Source organism: Plectropomus leopardus, chromosome 23, assembly GCF_026936395.1.
Source record: "Plectropomus leopardus strain MGB_pleo_1.0 chromosome 23, ASM2693639v1, whole genome shotgun sequence".
In the NCBI taxonomy this organism is placed as follows: domain Eukaryota; kingdom Metazoa; phylum Chordata; class Actinopteri; order Perciformes; family Serranidae; genus Plectropomus; species Plectropomus leopardus.
In genome coordinates, this window is record NC_142198.1 from 11,959,865 (window position 1) to 11,971,943 (window position 12,079).

At 39.3% G+C, this 12,079-nt stretch overlaps 1 protein-coding gene across 10 annotated transcripts in view; it reads left to right on the plus strand.

Annotated features, from left to right (window-relative positions):
• LOC121961921 (adhesion G protein-coupled receptor L3-like) overlaps window positions 1–12,079 on the plus strand; it is a 273,036-nt gene that overhangs the window by 78,801 nt on the left and 182,156 nt on the right. For all 10 annotated transcript variants that reach the window (XM_088073194.1, XM_088073195.1, XM_088073201.1 and 7 more), the window contains exon 3: window positions 1,209–1,431. In XM_088073194.1, coding sequence (XP_087929320.1) covers window positions 1,377–1,431 — 55 coding nt within the window. In that variant the 5' untranslated portion in view covers window positions 1,209–1,376. The remainder of the gene's footprint in view (window positions 1–1,208; window positions 1,432–12,079) is intronic.

Genomic DNA, 12,079 nt, shown 5'->3' on the forward strand with positions numbered 1-12,079 from the left:
CATTTTAGAGGGAAATTCTGTAATTTTTACTTCACTACATTTATCTGACAGCTCTACTGTAGTTACTAGTTACTTTACAAATGAAGATCTTTGCTTAAAAAACAAAAGAAGAGCTTATGAAATATCATGTTTTGTTATAAATCAAATCAAACAGTTTACAGTATAGCTGCAAGGATCAGTTGTTTATTCAATCAGTTGATTCATAGAAAATTAATTGCCAACTGTTTCAATAAACATTTAAGTCTATTTATGAGTTTTTGGGGGTTTTGTTTTTCAAGATTAGAGTTTTTTTGGACGATTTTCTTTTTTTTTTTTTTAAATTTTTTTGTTTGTATTTTTTTTAATGATTTTGAGGTTTTGGGGTGTTTTTTAAAGATTTGTGTGCATTGGGTACTTTAACTTTTAATACTTTAAGTACATTTTTCTTATTATACTTTATTATTTTTACTTGAGTGACATTTTTAAAGTACCTTTATTTGAGTATTTTCACAGGGTGTTATTAATACTTTTACTTAATAAAAGGATCTGAATACTTTTTCAAGCACTGCTCATTAGTTTAGAGGAAGTCAAAGGGCAGCTCGGTGTCATTCAGCCCTTCAGAGTGGATCTTTTTGGCTGTTTATAATTTTGCAGCGAAGCGTATGTGCACAGTAGTCGTTTCTTAGGCCGTGCAAACACATCCACAGGTGCAACAACTCAAGCTGTGAAGTTATGGCTCATGCCCACAGGAAAGGGGAAACACTGCCGCGTTTCTTATGTCAATTACCATCGGGCCTTGTAAGAATAAACACAAGGTCCGGAGCACATATGCGAAGACGTATACTCCAAGCACCGCCAAAGCCCAAAGCAGCGTGCGCTTCTTCGCTCACTCCTCATTTCTCTGTGGGAGTGATTTGCTGCTAAGGTGGGGGAGTTAACACATTGATGAGCAAACAACATAATACACCATAAATACATTTTGTGGTTCGCACTGCCTTTGCTTGATCACACCCGGTATGACTTCATCTGACTGGAGATTGAGCAACTTGCACTGTGATGACAACTTGAAACCCACGATGCCATAAGGACCGCTCACAAGGATGATAAAGCCACGGTGCATCCATCTGTTGTGTTTCTTCCTTGAAAAGACGCATCGTTCCTGTAAATGAACAAACAAATCATCGATTTAACTCTTCATCTAACATGTATGTTTTTTATCTTTATGACAGATTTTGGACGGCATCTGGCTCCAGAGTAATAAGACCCGTGGTCTTGTGGGAAGTAGTGGCGCAGTGGAGGGAGCCGCGCCATAAAGGAAGCACCCGATTCGGGCATTTGCCAGCAAAAGACTGAACTCAACTGGGACCTTCGGCAGCGGGCGGTAAGAGGAGGAGGCCATGTGGACCGCACGCCTGCTAGTCCTCGCCAGCCTCTTCGCACCAGCCGCTCTGGGTGAGTTTGGCTCATTAGAGCTTGCGTGTGTTTGTGTCGACGTGGAGCAGAAGCATAAAAACATACCTTTTGCATTTTGTGACTGGCATGTTTTGAAGCCGTATCAGAATTCCATCCTTCTGCTTTTCAAGTGCCAGATTTAGTCAGCCAACTGCGATTAAAGCCTCTGACTTTGTCTGTCTTGTTTTCTGAGTAGTGCGTCTCACTAATTAGCGTTTTTTCCCCCCTCCTTAAACTCCCCAAAACTTCTTTTCTACACTTTTCTTATTTTCACTCTGTTGTCTTTTCCTTTCTCTGATTTTCTATCTATTTTTAGATCTGTCCCTCTTTCGCCTTTCTTAGTCTCTTGCTCTCCTGGCAATAGAAAATGAACTGAAATTACTTTCAAAGAATCATTAGCGCCGCTTTGCTTTGTGGTGCATGTTTAGTATAGCAAGAATTGCAAAAGGAGCTAAAAAAACGACTTCTTTTATCATTTCACGCATTAAGATCTTAAGATTAAGTTGCGAGGACTCTCTTTTGCCGCTTCCCGGTAAATGGAAACCGCCGTAGTTTTGCAGCGTCTCCCGTTGGCCTTCTGTGAATTGTTTCAGAAGCAAACTAAATTAAGTCATTTAAATTCAGATTAAAAGAAATCAGCAGTGGTGGTCGGGTGGTTTGTGGGTGTGTGTGGAAGTGTGTGTGTCGCGGATGAGGCGCGTGGTCACAATCAACCAGGGTTTAGATGTAGGGAGTGTTGGGAGTGGGGCAATAGCCCATAACAGTGTTAATTTGATATGGCTAAAACCATTAATGAGAGATTTGAAGCTAATTGAATTGTTTTTGTGCTGCAATATCTATGCAGGGTGGAGGCAACTGGGTTCATCATCCAGCGCTAATGAAAGCATGCTTTCCGGCATCGTTAGTTTTGCCTTAATGCTCAATAGAAAGAGGTCAGGGGACAGCAATGTGTCATGCATCTCTCTTTAGCGAGCTCTATTGACCAGAGGTTGGGACATTATGAAGCAGCTGATTTAGTGCAAGGCTGTCAAAGAGCCACTAAGAACGATCATTAGGACTATAGGTTGCTGTTTTAAAATCAAACTCAATTGAAATATTAATGTTCTGATAACTGTATTAACTGTATATCCTGGTGTTTTAACTTGTGTACCTATGTGATCATTTTTTAACTATCAGAAAGAAACACTTTTCTGCAGTGATAGCACCCTCTGCATTAGTGTTCTCCGGGAGTATGAATTTGTCGTTCAGACTCATGATGTGGGTACAAAAGCAATTAACGTTTTTAGCTGTTTTACATAATTTGTAAGTTTTAAGCACATTTTCAGGCAAGTTTTTGAACAATTTTTTACTTTTTTGTAATTTTTTTAAACTCATGCTCATTTTTAGGTAATTTCTTCTTTAGTCGCTGTTGCCTTCTTCCCAAGCTTTTCAAAGAAATAAAACCAATCTGCCCAGATTTCAAAGAGTTAAAACAGCATTACTATTGCTGTATGCCTAGCATCTGCACGACTACAAAACCTCTAAAACTGAGACCTTTGAAGATAATGCTGACTGTGTTCCAGGGTTGTGTTTTAGTCTGGATGGGCAAAAACGGAGAGACTTTTGAACAGTGATGCAGACATCCATGTTCTGTTTTCATCCTTCTTGTGTGGGCTCTCCTCTCCCATTTCCATGGTTTCCTCTGGCAATGCTTAATTCTCCTAGTATGCGCTAATATGTCATTGTCTTGATTTGGAACAACTCCCTATCTTTTGTCTGCTGCCTTAAACGCCTTACACAAATGTGACTTTCAATAACAGTTTCACCTCTTTATCGATCCAAGCAAAGAAATCTCTGTTCTTACTTTTCTCCATCTCCATAGTTTTGTCTGTTACTAAGCGACCAGCTACAGGGTAGACAATCTGATTACTATTTGCATCGACACATGCATGCCCAGAGTACATGAATTGTCAAGTAATATGTGTTTTTAGGCATTTTCGGATGGACTAAACGGTCCTGAAACTGTTGTGTTTATGGAGATCATTTGCGCTTTGAAACATTTAAAAAATTAAGTGTCAGTGTGGATGTGGCCTATGTTGTGTTTGAAATCATGGTGTAGCATATGTACATGCTGAGGTCACAAGGCTTCCCATTTTGTCAAGTTTTGACAGTCATTGTTGGCCATTTGCACCTCTACAATCAGACCCATGAATGAGAGAGCGCTAACACTAGCTAGACCCCTTCCTTTCAATAATGTTGGATGGATGCAGTTCTATGTCTGTGAGAGCTGCAGATGACTCAGCAGCTATTGAAATGATATGAATGAAAGGTAATGTCTAGTGGGAATCAGCAAAAGCCTCTACTTTCCCTGTGGAATCGAGCAAGCCAAGCTTTCTAGGTTCCACTTTTTGATAGTGGACAAACTTCACAGCATAATGAGTTCTTACAAATGTTTAATAATGGCAAAAAACATCTGTTGGTGGAATTATTTGTACCATTTTAAGTGTTAAAAAATGTCCCTCTCCTCCATTTTTCTTCTAATAGGGCTTCTTGTATTTTCAAAATATGTGTCAGTTTTTTAATTATTTCTTTCAGGATTATTAGCCATCGCTCTTGCGTGCTGCGTTCATTGACTGTTTGCGGTGTTATTGCTCTTAATTGTTTTAACCTCTTGACCTTGCATTTGAATGGCATTGTGCCCTCTACAGCAGATATGTCAATCACACAAGGGATAAGCATCTCTCAAAGTATCAGTGTGAATCTTCTTTCTGTCTGCCGCATTTTAGCTGCACTTTTGGTGCATTTTTTAAGATGTGCACAATGTTTTCTCACTAGACATCTATTCTGCACAAACACCATGACAAGGAAAAAGCATTAGAGCTTGTCTTTGGATTAAAGAGATGTATATCGATGCCCCATTGGCTGCATGAACACTAACTGTAGGACAGCCAGCCTCGGCCAATTAGAAAGTGTCACAGGGGATGGATGTGAAGCAGCTTAAAGAAGACGGACGTCTGAGAAATGTTGCTGAAACGTGTCCACCGTAGACACTCTGTGACAGCCAGTTTATTTAAAGGAAATAAGTTGTGTTTTTGCACGTTTTAGCCCATTTACCACGACTCTAATATACTCCACATTAGTGCAGTGTTACTTTTTCCAAGCCTAATGTGGTTTTCTGGATTGGTGAGGGCATTTTCCTACCTTCCAGGCTGCCATTGCTTTTAGTTTATGTCAGTGTGGTATGAAAGTGTAGGAAAAGGCATTCATCAATCTTAAAGCTGTTAAAGCATTTGGAAAAATGGTCAGCAGCAATGCATGCATGATTTGTTATAAATGGGCTGAAAAATGCAAAAACACCTGCATAGTCCTTTAAATCAATCATTCTTTTTTGTTCATACCACAGCAATCAATCACCCATTGATCCTACAGAAATAGAAGGCAAACCATCTCTTAGCTATGGTTTTCGGTGCTGTAACTAATGCCCTTAAGGAGTCACATTTGAGCTTTTTGGGCTTGTTTGAACAACTGATTAAGTGGTTGACATCCTTCGCAAATAATTTGGCAGATTTACAACAACAAAAAAAAGAATCATTTAACAGCCAACCCAACCCTGATGCTATAAGCAGAGACGGCCAGATGTTGCCAGTGAATTGTTCTGCAGCTGGGGAAGCTTTAGTGGGAATATTCACCACGATGTCATTGTGCATGTTTCTCCCTGAGAGTGTTGGAAATGTGTACTCCAGGGGATACTGGCCTACTTTGGAATCTACAGTCTCTTTTGTCTATATACAGACAGGCAGATGCATGCACATGTGTGCTGATTTTTTTTTGACACACATGTCAAGTTTCACGTATAATAATAGCAGCATGTGTGCAGAAAATGCACACACTTGTATGTGTTGTCTTAGCTTTGCAGTCTGCAGTTGAAGCCACACAGCATTCTGCCCTTTCTTGTCTTTATTTGTATGTCAGCATGCATCCAGCTGTCTGACACTTTACACTCGTCTGAGGAAAATGAGGAATATTTCTGGACAAGCGTGATAAAATAAAGTCAATGATAGAACGTAGCTTAAGGAGTGGTGGGGATTTGTGGCTGTGTGGGTGGAGTTGTGTGTCTATGTGATCCATGTGTGTGTGTGGGGGGGTGTATAGCTACAAAGTCTTGCAAGATTAATAAAAAAAAGTTCTATCACAGATGCTGTCACTGGCTTGAAAAATAAGTAAAATGCACCCTTGTCATTGTTTTGGTAACAGTGAATAACAATGAAAAAGCAATGTCCCAAACACTCTGGCCACGCCTGAACAGCACATTAATCATGCGTTTCTGTGCATGTAAAATGCTCCAGGAAGGATTTGGAATTCATTCCACTTAATACCACCCCATGGAATCGGAGACATAGCGGCTATAATGGATGAAGGGCTCGTGGACCAATCCGAGAGACGAAAGCGTGAAGTCTGACACATATTTTTCATGGTCAGACACTAGTGCATACATCAAGCCTGGAAGCAGATATCATCCTGCTGGGGAGGGGGATAGGTGCGTAATGAGGGATGGATGAGACAGTGAGGCAGATGTGTGCTTGACGCATCTGTTTAGCATATGTGTGTTTGTAGATTTTTGCTGCTTTAGAACAATGTCAGGTAAGTGGCTTTTCTGCAAAAACAGCAAATATAGCCAGAACATAAAACATCTATCTTGATTTCGTCTCACCCTTTCTTTCATTCATATAGCCCCCTACTCTCTTGCAGAGCTTACAGAAAGTTGAATCCAAGCCAACATGCACCTTACAAACAGGAGCGCAAAAGTGGGCGGAGGAGGTAGGACTGATTAGGGTCCCAGTGGAAGGGGGAGCCTTGAAAAAGACTGGTGGGGGTTTTGTTTGCATCTTTTAGTCTAATTAAGAGGTGCCCTAACTACATTAAAAATGACTGAATGAATCAGATAAAAGACTGATACTGATTTGTATAAAATAATACTGGAAGCTCTCTGAGGCCCTTCTGACCCCTTTACGGTGCAAAGTGGTTTAGTCCGCTCAATGATTTGTCTCTAAATGCAGCCAGAGCCGAGTGAGTCACTGCTTATCCTGCTGGAGCACCAACATACACTGTTACGCAAAAAAGGGAAATCGTGGTTCCAACAGAGACCATTGATAAACTAAGGTGGCACATGAGATTAAATTCCTGTATCTGTGTCAAGTGGGTTTTGCCACTGCCCCGCCTCTTTAGGAGACTAGCGCCAGTCCGGAGTCTGTTCATTCCAATGGGAAATGTGAACATGAGTACAGATTACAGAATTCTTTTTCCCTGTAATCACCAAAGTAAATATTGGAACCAGTTTTCACAAGCCACATATCTTGAGGAACATTCTGACACTAAAATGGCATTTTTTCAGAGAGACAAATCAGGAAAAACATGACTTTACTTAAGCCATGTCTCTGTGTCAGACATCTGGCAAATTTCTGGGATTGGCAACACAGAATCTACTCTCTCTGGGGTGCTAAACTGATGGTCCGGTTTCACTGTAGTGCTTCCCATAAACTGAAATTTAAATCGATTTCTACTTGAAACCATGAATCAGAAGTTAAAACCGAATAAAAGCTTGTGCTTCTTTGCTTAATAATACTATTATTATTTCACTGATTTTGGAGTGACTGTTATGATCTTGTACAGAGTTGATATCACATATTAAGCTAGCAGATAAAAACAAGCGGCAAATTAAGGGGCAAACAATTTTATTGTATAGGGTGTTGTTTTGTTTTGAGTTTGCTTTCGTCCATCCACACGATATTCATAACAAGAGGGAGAACAGACCATCCCCACTCAGGAGACCAGTAGTGTAGACAATTTTATACGATAAGCAAAGCTTGTAATGGGGTATCTTCTGTTATCAAGTATCTTTGGTTCCCAAAAAGAAAATAAATAAAGAAAGGGAAAAGAAAAATCAAGCTGACTTTACAAAAAAAAAAGTCAGTGCATAACAGAGACATGTATCAAAAAAGAAAGGCAGGGGGCCCACAGACACTGCTTGTGCATAGGCCCCAGAATTCGGTGCCACACCCCTGCTTACAAACACCCTCTGTTGCTCTCATTGAGGTGCACCGATAAGCTAAGGATAGCTGCATCTAGCCACGCAAGGGCATTAAACCACTATGTCAGTCTCACTGTTCCCGTAGGGATCCACTTAATTAATCTCCTTGTGCCAGGGCAGCGACTCCATCCGCCAAGGCATCCCTGGATTTGCCTAATTTGCTTAATTAATTAAACAAATGATTTATTTGAGCTCCTATTTCAAAGCAGGAGAAAGTTCTTTGTAGAGCCCACTGAGGCATGTACTGTTTTGTTGCAACTGAGATGCCTCTTCAAGCATTGAAAATAAGTGGGTTTTGGAGTGGGTGGATGTCAATCATTCATTTGCGGCGGCATAATGTACAGATACAGTGCCTCGGCGCAGTGGGTAAATTATATATGCATTTGAATGTGACATCAGATTAAAATAACTTTCAACAGTGTCTGTTTTTTATCAAGGTGAAGTCAGAGGAAGATTACAGTTACATTCTTTCACTGTGGTGAAAGTAAACAGATAAAAAAGGGTTTAATGACTGTATGACTTGCAGCCGAATTTGCAATAAAAAGAAAACAGGCCTTATGTATTTTCAGGTGTCATATGAGTGGGTGGTGAAAGACTACGGAAGTTACAGAAGTGAGCAGAGAAAATTGGCAAAAATACTTTGTGCACTGCTATGCAATGTGCACCAGTCCAGACACTTCATTCCAAATTGGTCCAAATAATGGTGCCATTAGGCAGATGTGAGAATGAGCTCAGATTTTAAGCACAATCACATTACAAACCAAATTACAGTGTTTCAGGTCAGGCACAAGTTGTCAGGTGTAAGTCAGTATTCAGTTCTTTTAGGTCGGTCGAAACATTGATATGCCCATCCCTATTATACACCATTTGTCTTTTGTTTGACATTGTTATGGCCTCTTGTAACAAGATAAGATATTTAGCATGGCTTTGTGTGTTCCACATACTTTTCTAATACATTTTGCATTAAAATAGCATATACAATACAAATTAAATGAATTGCTGAATTATTTTATACAGAACATATGTCAGAATGTACAGAACCTATTGTATCTGTGTGACAGTGGCCATAAATCATGTCAGACAAAATGCAAAAACAAGCAAAAACCCCAGTGATGGGTGAATTTGCAAATAATGGATTGTGGCCACTGATAGCAACATGGATCACTTGTAACCGTTATCTGCCCCGTCTCGGGTTCAGATTCACAAAAGATATCACCTTAATGATATTACAGCGGCAATGTGCCCATAAAGTTTTGCAGCACACTGCAATTTGCGCTTTTTTTGCAGAACAAACTGAACAAAATTCAGTTTTTCCCTTCCTTCCATTCCTTCATTCATCTCATTTTATTTAGGAAATGTAGTGGAGTAAAAGTAAAAGTTGACAAAAATATAAAAACTCAGCTGCAGGTACTCCCAAAAATACTATAGCACTGTTACAGAGGATTTTACTTTGTTACATTACACCACTGCTATAATTGCACATAAGTTAACAACATCTCTCTGAAGATGCAAATAATTGCACTTCAAATACGTGTGGCTATCAGTGCTGATCTTTGTGAATCGGACTATTTTACAATGAGGCTCATTTGCATTGAAAGGGGAAAGCTTAGTCTTATTTGTGCTGTTTTAGCAGCCGTAAAAAATGTGCAGTCCTATGGTGAATTTGCCTCTTATTGTTCATAAACCAAATGTATAATTGTAGATTTTTAACTTCAAGCCTAAACCAACAAGTAACAAGTCTACAACCACACTAGAGTTCCAGTGTACTGAGGAGAACATGAATGTCAGAACTGAATTTTATGGTAATTCATTCCATAGTTGTCAAAATACTTCACTCAGAAATAAAAGCTTATGAAGAAGCTAGGGGAAAAGCCTGGAGTTCACCAAAATCATTAGGATTCACCCTCTTGGGCCCATGAATGTCTGTACAAATGCCAATCTATCCAACAGTCATTGAGATATTTCAGTCTGGACCAAATTGGCGGACTGACATGTGGACTGACATTGCGATTCCCTATGGCCACGCTGCTATTATCGTTAAAAGTCTCACTTCCAGACTCTTTGTGTCTACCTCGTTAGAAGCCAGTGCTAGTTGTGCAACATAGTACACCTCATTCACAGTGGGTAAAGCTTTAAAAATGCGTCCCTCAAACTGGAGCTTGGAATGTGGAATGTACTGCACATACTGGGGCAATAAATGTCAAGGCAAGGCCACAAAAGTATTAAACAGACGCAGGCTGAAAACCATCCACTTGTGTCGGCTGACATTAGTGCGTCCCCGATGCACGGTCACTGCACTTGATCTGTGCTGGCATGAAAATACAGCACTGTGCTTGATAATAAAGTTAATTCAATTTAGCCTAAAGTACAGGCGTGAGTAGGCAATAGCGATTTAAACTTCGGAGCACTGCAGGACAGTTTCTGACTGAGATCCATATCTTTCAGTCTAACAATGCAACAATTTATTGCTGGCAAAATGTACAGTTTAAATAATTTTCATCCTTGACTTTAACATAAAAGTTTGATTGCTTTGAAAATGGTTTTGATGAGATTCTTAAAAATGCCTTGGGTTTTAATGCTTTAACAGATTTTTTATTTGCAACTCTTTTTTCCTGAAAATGGATTATGCTTTTTCCCATAAGCCACACAAGGCTTCCTGAAAATAGATAATAGTGTTGCATTTATAAAAAAAATTACTTCGTTTTATACCTACCCTAAGGCCGGCCTCCTCAGCTGTCATTTGGATGCCAGCTTATTTCATAGCTTCTCTCTGAATTTTTTTTTTTCTTTTTGTATAGCAGTTTTAGTCGGCCTCGCTTTGTCGGAACATGTGGCCTTATATGAATAGAATTGTTTAATTTGAATTTAAAGTAAATATACTTGGTTTAAAATCCACTTTTTTTTTGTATTCAGCTTCAGTTTTCACTCCGTGGTAACATTTTGTGTGGCATTTGGCATGGTGCACAGAAATCCCCTTCTCTTTTTATGCTCTTCTATAATGAGTGAAAAATCAATACCTGCTTGATATGGGGAATAAAAGAATGGCCTTTGCTGCCCATGGCACAAGTAGTGACTGCTTGACATTGCCAAATTGCTGTCAGAACTTGCAACCCAAGAGGAATGAATGACAGCGACATTAAGAATGGCAGGTTGGGGTTAAATACCACAGCATGTTTTATAGGTGTCCGTTCTGGGACCTATGTATATCTTCCAAATAAATGAATTAGACTCCCCATTCATTCAGCCCGGTTGCACGGGCATAATTTGGTAAGCGCTGAATGATGCCATTTAAAGTGGACTTGCAGCTGGCCGAATGGTGTTTAATGAGTACAGATATTGACAGCAAGGTCAAGTGGCAGTGGATGTTAGTTTACATTAGGCTGCATAATGTGCGTGTGCACGTGTATGTGTTTGTGGTGTCTGGCAGAGAGGACAGAGAATTGCTAAGTAACCCCGCAGACCGGCTCACAGGGCAAAATTGGTGGGCGTGCAATACCACAGTGTTTCCCACACTGCATAACAGCAGGGGTCAGGCAGTAATTTGGGGTGTGGGCGGAATGTGAGGAGCAGGAAGGGCAAATAGAAACCACACAGAGAGACAATGCAGCGACCTATGCTTTACTCAATTTATGAAATTAATTACTTTTTTCCTTCCTGCTGTGAAATCTATACCAGCAGCATATGCTTCTCATCCCTCGCCTGTAAAGAAATCCAACATATATGTTTGCATTTGTAACATATTTGCATTCTGATGACACATTCAATGCTGTGAAAGACCGGTCACATGATTACATGTTGCAATGTTAGACACTGTGGTGCTATATATGCAAATGTAGCAGCTTTGTAGGATTACCCCCCCCCACACACACACAAGCTCTGTTTACACCATAAGGCTTTCACAATCATGGGTGGGGGTACGACAGTGTGTGAGTGAAGCATGTTGAGGCTGTCGCACCCACCCACCCACATGATGAGTTGTTGCTGCAGTGGCACATGATTACACTGCATGCCTCGAGGCCATATTATATGCATATTTGCTAATTGTACAGATAACAATCTCCCCTTTTTAAGCCACATGTTGCTAATAACATGCATTTATATCAAGATTTTTTGTGTTTGTGTGTGTGGTGGGCGAATCTATCTATTAAGGACGTTTAGCTGTAGAAAACTCAACATGTATCTGGATACACAACCCAAGATTTCAAATAAATTTGTGACAGTGTGATATCCTGCAATCTAAAGTGCATTTAATAATATTTTATTCAATGGCCATTAGAATTTTATGTCATTGTTTTTTTATATTAAAATAATTATGTAACAAAATTGAATAAATACAAATAAAATAAAAGCTAGAATAAAAATATAATAAAAGATAAAATGAAATCAATAATAAAAAATCAAGTTAATAAAGATAAGAAACAAAATAAATTCAATCATAAAAAGTAAAATATATAAAAAAGTAATAAGTAAAAAAAAAAAAAAAAATTCTTTATAAGTAAATAAAGAAATGATTTCCTTATTTTCATTTCAAATAATGGAATCAGAAACCCCCAGAAAATTAGGAGTAGTTGTTTTCAGTAT